Below are 16,382 nucleotides of genomic sequence, written 5' to 3'. Positions count from 1 at the left end.
AATTTCACTGGCAGGAACGTACAACTGATGTCTATCACATGAAGTGATACTGTTTCCATAATAACATGGTTTACCACTTGTATCTGAAGGTATCTTCAAATTGGTCAAAAATTGCAACTTCAGCATGTGGAAATGTTACTAAGGCAATTTTGCAAATGAAAACTAACTCCATAATTTAGTATACAAATAACAAATCTCTTCAGTATGTATCGTTCAAGGAGCTACATTTTTGTTACAGAGTAGACACAACCAAAAACGCTTGAAAAAATCTTGTTCATAATACTTTATTTTCTGGAATTTCTGCATGGAAAACATTAAGTATTTGCATATAAATAATTTTTTTCTTTTCCTTTTTCATCTGGCTCCTATCACTTCCACGCTTGTTGCGTAGTGCAAAAATGTTACGCCCACACTGTCCTGACTTTGGTTTTACCCACAGGATTATGAGAGTAGCTGAGAAAAGAAGCACATACTATTGGTCTTTTGGAAACTGCTGAATTACAGTGCTTCATGTAATTCATAAGAATTTATCCCTTACTTTTTCCCTATACAGTATTTAGCAATTAAATCTACAGTACATATTAAAGTTATTCACTTCCAGAGTAAGCGTAAGGACTTAATTTTGATTCTTGTAGCTTAAAAGATTTTAAGGCTGTAGCTTCTAAAATTTGGTCTTTTGATCATTAATAGTAAGATGACTGGGCACTAATTGCTCACTAGGCTTTTATAAGGTTGTGACTCTTCTAGGGCAGCCTTATTTACCACACCTGATCAGTGACAAATATGTTTACAGTGCTTTGTAAGTAATTAATATCAATAACAGCAAGACATGTTCAGTGGTAGATCTACACATCCTACTCTGAAAGGTTGCACTTGATACTGCATATGCCAATAATTGCTGTTTATTGAGCAGAAGCTTTCCGTATTCTTCAAACTACATTTTTAAGAGATGAATACACAAAGCAACACTGTGAATATTTTCCTTTTTGACAAGTTTTAATTAATTATTTCCAAAGGAACAAGAAGACAACTAATATTTGCAGGACTAGAACCAAGAAATCAAAGTTCAATTCCCGCCTCTGAAATTCAATGTCAAAAATTACTCAGTGAAACCAGATGCTTCCTCCAAACTGCCCCAGAAAAAGCCTTCCATGACTGAGGCAAACTATAATCCAGGGCCACTAGAATTTCTATGCTGTTCTGTAGTCAATGGCTCAGGGTAATTTGCCTTCTCATTATATATTTTCACTATACATAACCACCCATTCTATATGAACACCACAGGATCCTAGAGAAATTAACTTTGAGTCCCACCTACCAGCAATCTTTTTGTTAAAGCTCGTTCTTCCCCCAAAATCAAAAGGTTTGCCTACTGTGCAATTTCTACAATCTCTGTTCAGAAAGCATCTTCTTCCTCTATTATGGGTAGAACATCCAATTTGTGAACTAAGCAGCAAAAAACTCCATCAATGCAGCCATCAGAACAGAATTTTTCAAACAGAATTAACGAAGGATCATGTATTGATTTTTCAAAAATGATTAAAAGTAAGTCTGATAATTTAAAGTGTATTTAAATGCAGTCAGAATGTGAAGAAATTAGGTGGAACTACTGAGTTAAAATAAAACTCCACTAAATAACTCCATCATAAATGTATCAGTCATTTACTCCATGGAATCTAACAGACATACAGCAAACTTTCATACGGAATTTAATTTAGGGTTTTATTGTGGATTTTCATTTTTACTGTTGTTGTTATATTGGAAAAGATTTCTATTTTCTTTCACGCTGTGATTGTTCTCAGTGAGTTTGAGGCAGCCAGATGCTGAGGCAACTGGCACTGTTACAAACCATAATGTCAGATTAAAGTTACTTACTGTTACAGGAAGACCATCTTTACTAGAGCACCTGAAGAATTAGTGAAACTTCCTCAGTTTAGTAACAGAGCTCTTCATTATATGGAAAACATGTTTCAAAAGGATAGGTACACCTGAATGTATATTTGCTTTCCACTAAAACTAACAGAATCATGTAAATGCAATATGCAGAGCTGACCAATATACAGTGGTTCAGAATGCCTCAACAAAAACGGACTGTTCTTTGGGGGAAATGAGAAGCTATCCATTTCCTCCTCACTGCATCCTCTCATTAGCAGACATCTGATCTCTAGACTGTAACTTTCTCAGGGAAAAATACATTCAAACTGGTATGAAGTTACTCTTAAAGACAAATTCCAAGAAAATTACTTCAGCCAGACACCTGTCATGCATCCCCTTCCTAGCAGTCTGGAAACATACAGTTCTTCCCAGGCAGATCTCAGAACAGAAACAGCCTCCCTGTATGTAGGGCGTTTTTCCTCTATACTATCACCTAGATACACCTGGAGGTATGGGAGGGTGTGGGAGACTACCAGTTGCATCAAAACCATCTTGTGAAACAGAAATGTAAGTTCTCTAAAATTCATGGGGAAAAAAAAAATCTAATAGGATACGCCAACCCACAACTAAAAATCATTCATAGAATGAGAAATACATCAGAACTATAGATTAGGAAGAAAATTAGGAAGTTAGTTATTGCAAAACATCCTACTGAGAATGTACTGTTGTTGCTGGGTTTATTTAACGAGCATTAAAAACAATTCCTTATCAGTTCTGACTGCATAATAAATTGCACTGTTTCCAGAATCAGCACTAGAATACTCTATCAGGAAAAACCTTGTTGGATTCTCTTTTAATTGTGTTCAAGCAGATGGTTTAATTTCTGAAATGCTAATCTACTGCTGTGAGTTCTATATTTCATGGCACTTTATTTTTGATTGACACTGAGGGCTACATTTACAAGGCAAAGCCAATTTTGCTCTCCCCAGGAACTGATGCAGGCAGCATAGTACCCCCTGCCATATTACTATCAGACTGTGAATCGCAATCAAGTGCACAAGTCTATCCATGATACATCATCTTCATTTCCACAATTTCAGCAAAGAGACTGTATCTTTACAAACTACTACTTCCCATCATCTCAAAGTACGATGATTCCTTTTATTTAAATCAATAGTACAAATCTAGGCTGTGACGTCCTATTAGTTTTGCAAACCTTTTTTTTTTAATTTTCAGTAAATGAACATAATAATTGAGTACAAGCACAACTGTTGCATATTCTTTTCATACTGAAAAGTAATCATAGAAAAAAAAGCTGTCTACTAAAATGTGGAAGAAAAAAGCTACATGAAACCAATCTGTACTCTAAGAGACAGGATTGGTTGACCTCACATCCTTTTTTCGTCACATAATTTTGATGGTGGACTGAACATATTTATATACCAGATGAAGACTCAGATTTGCATAATGAAAATGCATATAGAAAACAGAAAAAGAAATGTAAGGACAGTAAGATTTCCATTCAAGTTAACTAAGGTGCGGTTCTACAAAATTTCTTAATTAAGGTCTTGACAATAAAATAGCTCATGTGTTATTTGGTATGAAAATTTCTTCTCTTTGGAAAGTTTATGACCTATGCATTGAGAATTACAACCATCTGATGGACCAGAATAACAGTGTTCTCTGTCTAGGTAGGTGCCTGGAAAAAAACACAGAACCTATACTTGAGTGATTAACTTCTTAGGAACATCACTGAACTAATACTAAATAAGCACAATTTTTGTGAAAACATAGTCTTTTACTTTTTGGAGAGTCAGTCACATAAACATTTTGAACACTGTGGGCAACAGAGCCTATAAGGGAAAATGGGTGCGTAAACTAAAATACTCTGGGGTATTTTTTTGTGAAGAAAAGACTTTATTAGCAGCTGTAAGCAGCACAAGGGATTGCCACCAACCATACTGAAAACCTTATATGACCTATGTCCTAAGTGAATAGCACATGAATTATCAGAGAGTTTCTTTCTCTCAAAATACATGTTAAGCACAATTTTACTGTTTCAACAGTTCTTAGTAAGAGTACTTGATGATTTAATGAAGACCTAAATGTTAATTAAATTAGAAAAGAGGAGTTGGTATATAGTTGCTTATTTCCACCATTTGTTTCCTGCATTAAAGAAAAGCATGTCTATACATTTTACAGTTCACAAAGAAGAATGACTGAGAAAATATATTATGCCAATAATTAAACTGTAGAAAAACTAATATTTATGGGAAATCTGCAAACATTTTCATAGCTAAAAATGAAACAAAAAGCACTCCAAATCACCATGATGATGAGTTTCTGGTTTACTTCGCAGAGTGTTTCTGGGTATGCAGCTTAATGTTTTAAAAACTTTACATTAAGAAGAGTTCATAGCTGCTTGCATAACTTCACTTGAAGAAATCAGAAACTCCACAGCCCAATTTACCTCTCACGTGCAGGAGAAACAGAAGAAATTCTAAACAAGTCAATGGTGTTACTGCAATGCAATATCTATGCAAGCAGAAGAAACTCAAATGTTTTCTCATTTCAGTCATTTAAAACTTGCACAGACAAAATACTTATGTATTGATCAGGATATCAATGTACAACAAATTATTCTAGACAGGAAATAAACAGCAACTTAAAGGCATTTTAAATCAATTCCAAAACTTAGAAATTACACTAAGTGAGCCAATCGATCTCAGTTATTTGCATATTTAACTGCTTGTATAATCAGAAGAGTACAAACGAACTCCCCATAATCTAACTCTCACAAAAGTGAAGCTGAGAACTGCAGTGACATGATTTCCGGCTTTCTCCCATGCATCTTACAAGAAGATGGATCACAATAACGAGAACCTGATTTAAGTACTCCATAATCACCCAAAAGCATGTTAAATCTTTGCTTTCACAGAACTGCTACAATGCATGAGAAAACACACATAGAGTTTTCTGGGGTGAGGCTATAAACTATTCTCATGAATTTCCCAAAGGAAATTCAGTGTTTTCAACAGCTGAGTAAATTGTTTTTCAAATTGTACAACTCATCCTGCTATTGTGCTTCAGTATTACAGGTAAATACTCCCATTCCAATAGCCTGTGTTCTTTCTTTGTCCCCTGATGGAGATCATAGGGATAGGAAATGCTACATGGGAGTTTTTGTTTGTTTTGCCTGTTGTTATTTTTAACGGGGGGAGGCACTAATCTCTGCTGTAGTAGGAATGCTTTAAGATTCAGAACAACAGCCTGTACACAAGCCTGTCTTGAAGCTGACAACTGTGCACAACAAAAAACCTAAATGTATCTTTAAAATATTTAGGAGGACCATGAACAAATGTAATTACAAATAAAGAAAGATAATTTTTTGTCCAAAAGAATAAACATAGTTTTCCCCAAATAGCAGGACAGAGATAATATATCTGCCTTGCACTTAGACCCAGACAAGAAGGATGAACTGAGTATAAGGACCTGGAAGGGGTGAAGCAACAACAACAACAACAATAAAAGAAAACTGAGCTGGAGGTCAAAATTAGATTTAAAAAGCTTTCCAGTGCAGGAGAGGGCAGAGAGAGTTCATGTATGGATAAACCCTTTACATGCAGAAGTGTTGCTATTTGTGTGCAAACACTGAAGAGATTTTCTACCTGAAATGAAGGGCAGCTTGCATTCAGTTAATATTAATTTTCTTGTATTCCTCCATTCTGCACAACCTTTAAGTTAGGTCAGCCTTCTTCTATGCAGGCTGAAAAATGTCACAGCTATTCTGATATCAACTCTCAGAGTGAGTCCTTTATTGCCTGTCAGTGGGGAAAGTCTACCCAAATTACAGTAACCAAGGAAGTGCACTCTCATCCTTTTGAGATCAGAGAGTAGTGTCCTCTTTTCCCTAACGTTGTTCCACTATCTCCTCTCCCAGTGGAGCTAATCCATGATAAGCCTCCCACCCCTGTATCTGTCTGAAATCAAACTATGAGAAGCATGCCATCTGGAATTAAAGTTCACATCAGTCATGCCTATCTTCTCATTAGGAAGCTGGCTTCAGGAATCAAGGACAACAAGAAATGTTTCTATAAGTATGTCAACAGCAAAAGAAAGACCAGGGAGAGTCTCCATCCCCTGCTAGACGCAGGAGGAAACATGGTAACTAGAGACAAGGAAAAGGCTGAGGTGCTTAATGCCTTCTTTGCCTCAGTCTTTAATAATAAGACTAGTTGTACTGAGGGAATCCAGCCTCCTCAGCCAGAAGACAGAGACTGGGAGAACGACCACCCCACAATCCAGGAGGAGATAGTCAGTGACCTACTGCATCACATAGACATACACAAGTCTATGGGACCAGATGAGATACACCCGAGGGTGCTGAAGGAGCTGGCTGGGGTGCTCGCCAAGCTGCTTTCCATCATTTACCAGCAGTCCTGGCTGACCGGGGAGGTCCCGACAGATTGGAAATTGGCCAATGTGATGCCCATCTATAAGAAGGGTCGGAAGGATGATCCAGGAAATTACAGGCCTGTCAGCTTGACTTCGGTGCCCGGGAAGCTGATGGAACAGCTCATCCTGAGTACCATCATACAACACATGCGGGACAACCAGATGATCAGGCCCAGTCAGCATGGGTTTATGAAAGGCAGGTCCTGACTGACAAACCTGATCTCCTTCTATGACAGGGCGACATAATTATTAGATAAGGGAAAGGCTGTGGATGTTGTCTACCTTGACTTCAGTAAGGCATTTGACACCGTTTCCCACAGCATTCTCCTGGCGAAACTGGCTGCTCGTGGCTTGGATGGGCACACGCTTTGCTGGGTAAAAAACTGGCTGGATGGCCGGGCCCAGAGAGTTGTGGTGAACGAAGTTAAATCCAGTTGGCGGCCAGTCACGAGTGGTGTCCCCCAGGGCTCGGTTTTGGGGCCACTCCTGTTTAACATCTTTATTGATGATCTAGATGAGGGGATCGAGTGCACCCTCAGTAAGTTTGCAGATGACACCAAGTTGGGTGGGAGTGTTGATCTGCTCGAGGGTAGGGAGGGTCTGCAGAGAGATCTGGACAGGCTGGAGCAATGGGCTCAGGCCAACTGTATGAGTTTCAATGAGGCCAAATGCCGGGTGCTGCACTTCAGCCACAACAACCCCCAGCAGCGCTACAGGCTTGGGGAGGAGTGGCTGGAGAGCTGCCAGTCAGAGAGGGACCTGGGGGTGTTGATTGACAGCCGGCTGAACAGGAGCCAGCAGTGTGCCCAGGTGGCCAAGAAGCCCAATGGTATCCTGGCTTGCATCAGAAATAGCGTGGCCAGCAGGGACAGGGAAGTGATCTTACCCCTGTACTCGGCACTGGTGAGGCCGCACCTCGATTCCTGTGTTCAGTTTTGGGCCCCTCACTACAGAAAGGACATTGAATTACTCGAGCGTGTCCAGAGAAGGGCAACGAAGCTGGTGAAGGGTCTGGAGCACATGTCGTACGAGGAGCGGCTGAGGGAACTGGGGTTGTTTAGTCTGGAGAAGAGGAGGCTGAGGGGAGACCTCATCGCCCTCTACAGCTACCTGAAAGGAGGTTGCAGAGAGATGGGGATGAGTCTCTTTAACGAAGTAACAAGTGATAGGACAAGAGGTAATGGCCTCAAGTTGCACCAGGGAAGGTTTAGACTGGATATTAGGAGGCATTTCTTTACAGAACGGGTTGTTAGGCGTTGGAATGGGCTGCCCAGGGCAGTGGTGGAGTCCCCATCCCTGGAGGTGTTTAAGAGTCAGTTGACATAGCGCTGAGGGATATGGTGTAGTTGAGAACGGTCAGTGTTAGGTTAGTGATTGGACGAGGTGATCTTCAAGGTCTTTTCTAACCTAGATGATTCTGTGATTCTGTGAAGCCACTGTACCCATTTTAGTCCCTAAAGTCCTGCATGCCCTACAACGATTGGTTCAGTCTTTAGGAAGCAACAGAGCAGGAAAAGAGGAAGAACTGGATCCTGGGAAGTTTTCTTATTCCTCCCACCTTCACCACAAAAAAAGAAAGGAAGTATTTTCAGGAGGGCAAGAGTGCTGCTGGGCTGGAAGGAATCCACAGCCATTCATATCATTGAGGCAGAAAGTTTGGCACACTTGAGAGGAAGCCTTAAACAATGCAAGGCTTACCAGCAGCTCGTGCTGGTAGTGGGAAGCTGTGCAGCCCTGACACAGGTCAGGAGAAGCTGGAAGCAGCTTGGAGGGCAGGCAGGCAATCAGCAGAAGCTCCACCTGCCCCATGTTTCTATTTTCTGTAAAGGCAAACAGAAGTAATGGAAGACAACTGAGATGAATCTCATGCACGCTAACTATCTAAAAATACAGCTCTGTAGTCATTCTGTGGCATCAATACATAAAGATAAAAGATTGCCATCTGTTCATTACTTTGAAGAAACAAGTAAACAGACAGAAGAACATTTTAAAACAAGGATTCTCAACTGGGAAGTGTGATGGTTTACTGGCAATAATACATGGTGTAAAAAATCATATATGTACTGTTTCTCTAGAGGACTATGTCAGCTTTATCTGTACTATGCTCCAGAAACCAAGAGTATGAGAGCAAGACACTCCAGTTGGGTTTGGATAACAGGGACTAGGCAGACCTGCTCAAAAGAGTTGCAGGAGCAATAGATTCATCACTGGCGAGGGATCTGCAGTGTCCCTGGAGCAGTCTGAGGATGACACTGGATCCAGAGAGGCATGAAACAGTGCCAGTTTTTTGTCAACTGGGGATGAGCTGCAGACAATTTAAGAATCACTGTTAACCCATCCATTGCTGCCATCAGCAGCAGAACTGACACAGCAGGAGCTCTTAGAAGTTTTATGAAAATTCTCCATTGCAATAACAGGACATGCCCTTAACAGAGCTGGCAAAATGCCCTAAAGCCATCTCCCTCACAATTACTCCTAGACTGGTAAAGGTACATGAAAGCGTTACTGAATGTTCAGGAGAAAGTCAAATAGAGAAATGTGGCATGGAAACACCTAAGGAAAAAATATATAGTAAATCAGATCTTGGTTCCATATGTTTCAAGACAAAATCCAGCATCGACTTTATTTTTTAAATATGTACATTCTACTGGAAGTATATTCATTTTTAGAAGTCTTGCCATGAATAAAATCCATATATTATGAACACTTTCCATAAGGAAGCACTGAAAGCATGTTATCTATAAGGTGGCTATAAAAATACAGTCAATTATCTGGAAATCACCAGCATTCTTCTTTCAATTGTTAGACAGCTTGAGGTAGAGCTTATTGCAAGCCTGTAGGGTTTGACATGAAATCTGTGTTCCAGCACTGGGGAAAAAAATAAAAGAGGCACTTGTAGAAACTGCTTTTTAATATGATATTGTGTTAACTGATTACATAAACCCTTCAAGTCAAGAAATGATTTAGTCCCCCACATCATGATTAAACCATCTAGTGGAAATTGTATTTATTTTGCTTATAGGTACATTTCTCCTTTCCCCCTCATTCTATGTGTGCGTCTTTATGTATGTTGTTACAGTAAGACATTTAATCAAGCTCTTTTGAAGTGGTAGAGTGGAAACAGCTGTTTCTAACAATGTGCTGATGACATGGGGCTTAAAGCTGTCATGAGCTCCAGATTGCAAGCAGCACTAATATGTGGTTGGGATGGTAGTGACTTGCAGGTCATGGCACCTCCTTGAGGAATGCTTCTAAGCCAATCAGCTCAAGGTGGTAGCTCAAGGTCTTAAGGCTCTGGTGAGCTCTCTTTCATTTAATACTCTTGAGGTCACACTTCAAAGTGCCCTTTCTTCTCAAGAGCCACTGGCCATATGTGGGGGTTCTAGAGCAGCTTTTTAAAGATTGGCTGCTTCAAGTTCAGGCTTAAAAAATTAGGAACGCAATTCTGTTACACAAATGATGTCTTAAAAGTTGAATGAAAACTAAAGCTTAAGTCAATATCTCACATTCTTGTAAAGAATGACAACTTACAGAGAGTTTCTGGATGACTGGTTTTTCCACAACAAAGTGAGCTTAAAGCTCACATTTTAGAGTGCCTAACAACTTGCTGAAATGATTTCCTGGTTTGTGAATATTACAAGATGTAGGACACCTAGAAACTATCCCTGAATACAGACTTTCCTCAGCAATACTCCCACTCAGAATAATTACTGCATAAATGTCTTGCTGTCCAAGAAACCAACACTTGCATTTCTTCATGCAACTGAATTTGTTAAAATTAGACTAATGTGATTAACATACATCCAAGCCAACATTGCTAGAACAAACACATATGTGCTTCTCACTTAGAAGGCTCTAAAATTATTTTGTTCTGATCATGGTAAACACACAACGTGGGAATGCATTTTTTGGAAAGTATTCAAAAAGATCCAGGGGCTAGGGAAGCTAATCTCTCTAGGTTACCTACAGAGTTGAAGGAGGAAAAGAGAGTCCTGTAATAACTGATTCCTAGCAAATAAAAGTAGATTCCTTCTCCAAACTGCTTCCTGGATTCATCTCTCCTTAGCTCTCCAGGTGAAAGTCAACTCTGTGAAGCCCATTTGAAAATAAATAGACATAATCTTGAAAATGCTTACTTCCTCAGTGAAGTTTAAGACAAATGATTCCCATCTCCACAGCAGCACTATATTCTACAGAAAATACTGCTCTTCTGAAATTTTACTAGAAATTACTTTCATAGAGGATAAATATGCACCTACTGCAAATCAGGCCAATCATGAACACTATTAAGAGAACAGGTCTAAATCTGGAATAATAATACTAGCTAGATTTGTTTTTTCTTTGCACCCAAGCTGCATTTCAGCTGGTGCAGCTATTGTACCAAAGTGCTTTAATTCTTTTAACACTTTGCAGAATGAAGTTGTATCCAAAAGTGAAGACGATGTTCAAGAAGTGGATATGTATTTAGATTAGATATAAGGAAGAAATTCTTTACTGTGAGGGTGGTGGGACACTGGAATAGGTTGCCCAGAGAAGTTGTAGATGCCCCCTCCCTGGAAGTGTTCAAGGCCAGGTTGGACGGGGCTTTGAGCAACCTGGTCTAGTGGAAGGTGTCCCTGCCCATGGCAGGGGGCTTGGAACTAGATGGTCTTTAAGGTCCCTTCCAACCCAAACCATTCTATGATTCTATGAACACACCCATGATGTAGTCAGTTGTTCTTTTACCAGGTATAATTATTTTGCAAATACTTTACTCATTGTAGTAAAGCTTTTGACAGAGAAAATAAATAACATTTTCAGTATTTTTCAGTCCTCTCAGAATTAGTTCAATGATGAATGAATCACCCCCAATACTACAAAAACAAAATATTTCTACGTTTGCTTTCTTAAAAGCAAGGGCTTGCATGTTTCAGAGAAATTCTATTTCTCCTGTAACTGAATACTACTTTTCTGGGGATGTTTTTAGCCTCCTTTTTCACAACTTTTATAAAAATGGATTAGTTGAATGAGAAAGTGACTCAGACATGCAGGTATGTTGGTTACTCACTGTTGCACTCCAGTCTTGAGACACTGAAATAGAAGAAGGCTTGTTTAGGAGACAAAAGCAAGAGTGGAGTCTGCTGTCTGGAATAAACACTGAAATAGCCAACTGAGTAGCCCTGAAAGCCGTAACTCAGATGGCCATTTAAACTGGATTTGGGCATAGAAAAGCTCAGCAGGGCAGCTTCTGGATCCAAAGAGTTTACACACTGGGGAGCAGGTGAGGAAGTATGGTGTATGAAGTATTGCTTCCAAAAGCAAAAAGAACAGTTGAAAAATCAAAGAAAGGGATGCAAAAGCAAAACAAAGTGAGAATGCCAAGAACAAAATTGTATCATGAAGGCTCAATGAGCATTCAAATTCACTAATCATCAGTAAAAGATTGAGTTTGTAGTATTACTAACATCTCTTATTGCTGCTAAGGATGGTATTTGATAGTAGTGATATTAGAGGTATTACACAATATGTAACATTTGTAAAGAAATGGATGTAAGAGAGCGGAAATCTGAGTTTTGTTTCAGGCTGCACTAACTGAAAATCTTTCAGGAGCTAGGCATGGATCTAATTCTACAGAATAACTGATAATTTAGGTGTCTTGGTACAGTGAATAGAAAGGAGTTGGTAACAGAGAAATGGATCTTCAGCTTGGGATATGGAGGAGTGACTGGGGAACCACAGGGGGAAAAAAATGCTGAAAAAAAAAAGTAGAGAAAGCCAGTTTATGTGGCAAACTGATCCAAAATTCACTAACATCAACAGGTACAGTCTCAAGCACGAGAAAGGTGAAGGTTCTTATTAAATAGATGCTTTTAGCACTTAATTGTTCTAGGAACAAGGCTGATACACTGCACAGAATGAGATTTCAGTGCTGCCACAGTATTCTCCCTGAGATGGAATTTGGGAACAGACCTCTTGGCAACTAGTATTAAACAGGTGCACACAAATATACATACAGATACATATATATGCCATATATATGGAACTATGTGTATGCTTGCATCTGTACATTACACCACATTCATACATCTAGCATTTTGAATTTTCTGCAAAGGAATGTTGCCAGACCATTAGTGATGCATTAGAAAAAAAATCCTTCAGCGCTATATTTTGCTTCAAGGTATTTCTTTAACATCTTGACTCAGACAATTTTGCTGATCCTTTATATTCATAAAGCAATGAGAGGATACACAGGCTATATCCAAAATAACAAATTAAACTGTGGGCAAGGAACATTTCAGGCCACTAGAAATACGTTCTCTACATTTTCAAGCTGTGAGATTGGTTTCTATACAGCTCTGGACTGGGACCCTGCAGTCTCAGACAGTACCTGGGCACACTCTGAGAAGGCAGTTGGATCAACACTAGAGAATAGTCCTGGGCAAATTTAATCTACCAGTACAGATGTAGCTATTAAGTACACAGAATTTCACTAATTTGCATTCCATACTCATCGAGATATTGGGAGCTTCTGTCTTACAATGTCTGCATTTTATTGCTTACTACTTAGAAAATCTCCTCAAGTGGCTTCTTTTCCTCACATTCTGAAACTACTACAGTAAATCTGAGAGTTAATAAGAAGAAAAAAGGTATGTATGAGAAAGCTGACAAATTTTCCTTTGATTTGCATTCTCAAGAGATTGCCCTTGTATAGTCATCTTCTAACATTTGATGCTGGCAATGAAAACAGATACATCTTTCCCACTCTGCATCATTAAAATATTTATAAAAACTCATGAACCATATGCATACTATGCTTAGCCAGAAAGTTAAACTTTATCATCTTGAAGATAAAAGTGAAATTATCTCTTAAAGAAAGCTGAACAGCAGTACCTACTAGTTTTTAATCTTAAAAGGCAAGATTAATTTTTGTTCTGCTTAAGTACATAGTAATTCTATACCAAGATACAACTATTTCTAAACAGAGAACAACTATTTTAATGTGGAATAATAAGCTAAGAATTATGAACAAGTTTGACTGATGATCTGAAAAACTGTTACATACTTTCTATAAAAAAGAAAATACTGAAGAACCCTCAGAGTTGACAGAAGGAAATTAAATCCTTATCAGAAAAGCAGGAATGGGGGAGGGAGGGAGGAAAGGAGGAAGCTGTATTCCTACCTCCAAAACACACATATCTTACACTATCAGTAAAATATTACACTTCTATGCAAGATGATCATCTTACCACTCACTTTAATTTAATGTTAAAACCATGTTTTGCTCTCTGTATGAGGAATTCCCAGGGCCAACAAAGCTCCAGAAATAGCTGCATGACCTTCTATGAATTTTTTCTTAGACAGAAGGATATGTCTACACTAAAAAGTGCAATAAAAATCAAAACATTTTAGTGCTAAGGCAACCATGGCCAAGCAATATATGGGTTTTAATTTGGACTGGGCTATTGCCCCATTAACTGCTAGAGTATACTGGATGTATCTTTGGTTTAGTTTCCTACCAAAGGAATCCCATTCGTACAATACAAGACTACTTTGTGAACTGAACCAGAATGCAGTAAGTGGAGATGTCTGTGAGATGTGCTTCAAAAGCACACAATTGCTCTGAACTACACTGCTTAAGAAGATACATGCAGAAACATTGTGCTTTGTGCTTTCTCCTTCTGTTTATTTCCACAGTAATGTGGTGATAATGGCGTGTGCTTGAGAGTCAAGCTGGGCAAGTGTTGTTCAGTAGCACTGATTCAATAAATATGTCATAAGAAAGTTGCTATAATAAACTATTCTGATGATCTTATCCTACAAAAAAGATACTTAGGTCTTACCATGTAAATCTTGTCAGCAATACCTAGAAATACCTAACTTTTATAGTACCACTGCCATGAGCTAGAAGCCCTGTTACTTCCAAAGCTCTCTGAGAAACCTCATGCTTATAATCATATTCATATATGGTTATATAAGAATAAATACATTTCTGAGTTTCTGAGAAATGTTTTGAGAGTACAATGAACCACAGAAAAGAGAAGAGGAACTGTACCAACTTTGAGGGCACTGAGGGAATTATTTCAACATTAAGGTATCCACTCAGAAAAAAAACAAAGTCTTGCATCTGGAAGCATAAAGAATCAAAAAGTCTAAAATGTTATCTCAGAAAGTACAAATTAAAGAAATAGATTTTAGAGGATTTTTTTTAAGAGATGGTGTGAAAAGTGTGTAATTTCATATGAACAAGTTATTTTGGGTTTTTTGATAATATTTTGTTAGCTTGTTTTGAGTTGCAGCTGGTGTTATTTTGATTCTTAGACCTGAACACTCATTTTAAGCCTGTTTTTTGGTGGTTCTGTGTGTTGGTTTTTTTTATTTGGGTTTTTTCTTTTTTTTCTTGACTGAAAATGCTAGCATGTATCCTCAAATTTAGCACTATAGATTCTTGTGACAGAAATGTGTTTTAGATTTGGTTTATTACATAGACAAAGTATTAAGTATTTAAAATAAATTCTGCCCCATTTATATTCATGATTTTTTTTTCCCAAAATGTGAAGGTAACTGAAAAGAAATATAACATTGAGTAAAAAATGGTTAAAAACGTATTTTATCCCTTTAGTTCCTGATGCAATAAAATTTGAAATGAGCATTTCTTTTTAAAAAGGGACTGTCACATAGTCCTACATATTTCTGTTTCAAGGAATAAGCCTTTCTTTGCCAAAGTACAACAACCTCAGAGGTAAATACCTCTGAGGTAAAATCATCTTTAAGTTTGTTGAACAACAATGATTGCCAAACGCTCATGACAGCAAAAAAGGCGTAAGTCTATTATTTAAAATGCCTTAAACAGTGGATCACAGAATAGCCTTTCATTCTCTTTTACTAGTGAAAATAGCTGGATTTAGGAGAGCTTTCCAAACCTCAAGGTTCCAAATATAATATAGGCCAAGAGATCAAATGCTCCGTCAAGAAGTTTCTCCTCAACGAAAAGGGTTCAGCACTGCAGCACATTCATCAACTTAAGTAATGGATATCATTAAGAAGGTACTTACATTAGGTCTTAAGCCTGCTGCCATTTCATAATACTTCTCAGCCTCTTCATTGAGACTGGCTTGTCTATCAGGACAGAAAAAACAATATAATTACACCTCATTTTCCCTGGGTTAAAAAAGAAACCATACCTAAAAAAGCATAGCTAAAACCAAAATGTTGCAACTACTCCACACTGTTTAAGGATATTACCCAAAAAGTGCACAAAATATGTCAAACTAAAAGATTTTTTTATAGTTCAGAAGATCCATTATCAGAAATCTATTTTGTGTACCTTATTTTCTTTTTATTTCTGAAATATGAGTACACACTAGAGAGAAATGCAAAAGGCCAAACACTCATCTGAGGCAAAACCCGAGACATACCAGTCTTTACCAGAGGAAAAATCTGGCTTGTTGTTTGTAATTAGACATACTTTCACAGTAAATTACGAAGCTATAGATTATACAATAATGCAGTTCTCTTTGTGCCTCCCCAAGAACAACATCATTCCAGAAAAGAAAATAAATCAGGGAATACAATGATTTCTCAAAAATAGGTTTCAATGATTCAAGGAATTAATTTAGAAAAGAGAGTTCTGACTTCAACATTTACTCAACATCAGTCTGAGATCTTAGATCTCATATCCCAGGGGAATAAGATGAGTTTCTGGGTACCTGAAGCACTATCAGCTCAAGTCTTTTTCTTTTTCTTACTAATATAGATGACATCTACATTCTCCTAGCAGTTTGTATTTTATTTCTTCTCCTGAGTTTTCAGCTTAATGCCTTCAAATGAAAATGCAGTATGTTGCCATTGAAATCCAAACACATTTTTGTCTCAACAGGCCCTCTTTAACTCTTCTCCTTTTTCTCCACCTTCTTAATTTTCCTCCAATTATTCATTTTGGCTACTGGACCAATGAATATCAGTTCATCGCATACATATCATGAGGAAGATGTTAAGAACAACCAAGCAGGACTCTCAGGCAGGCTACGTATCTTCTGCTAAAGTTATTTGGGTTTTTTTCTATGAAGAATTAG

The 16,382-nt window shown here is 38.1% G+C and overlaps 1 protein-coding gene across 3 annotated transcripts in view; it reads right to left on the bottom strand.

Annotated features, from left to right (window-relative positions):
* Positions 1–16,382, bottom strand: part of TMTC2 (transmembrane O-mannosyltransferase targeting cadherins 2) — a 277,357-nt gene that overhangs the window by 11,094 nt on the left and 249,881 nt on the right. For 2 of the 3 annotated variants that reach the window (XM_074870689.1, XM_074870692.1), the window contains one exon: positions 15,363–15,426. In XM_074870689.1, coding sequence (XP_074726790.1) covers positions 15,363–15,426 — 64 coding nt within the window. Of the gene's footprint in view, positions 1–11,377; positions 11,401–15,362; positions 15,427–16,382 lie in introns of all 3 variants that reach the window. The other variant, XM_074870690.1, reaches the window with a different exon arrangement.

Source organism: Strix uralensis, chromosome 5 (assembly GCF_047716275.1).
Source record: "Strix uralensis isolate ZFMK-TIS-50842 chromosome 5, bStrUra1, whole genome shotgun sequence".
NCBI lineage: Eukaryota > Metazoa > Chordata > Aves > Strigiformes > Strigidae > Strix > Strix uralensis.
This window is presented reverse-complemented; position numbering and strand designations above follow the sequence as displayed.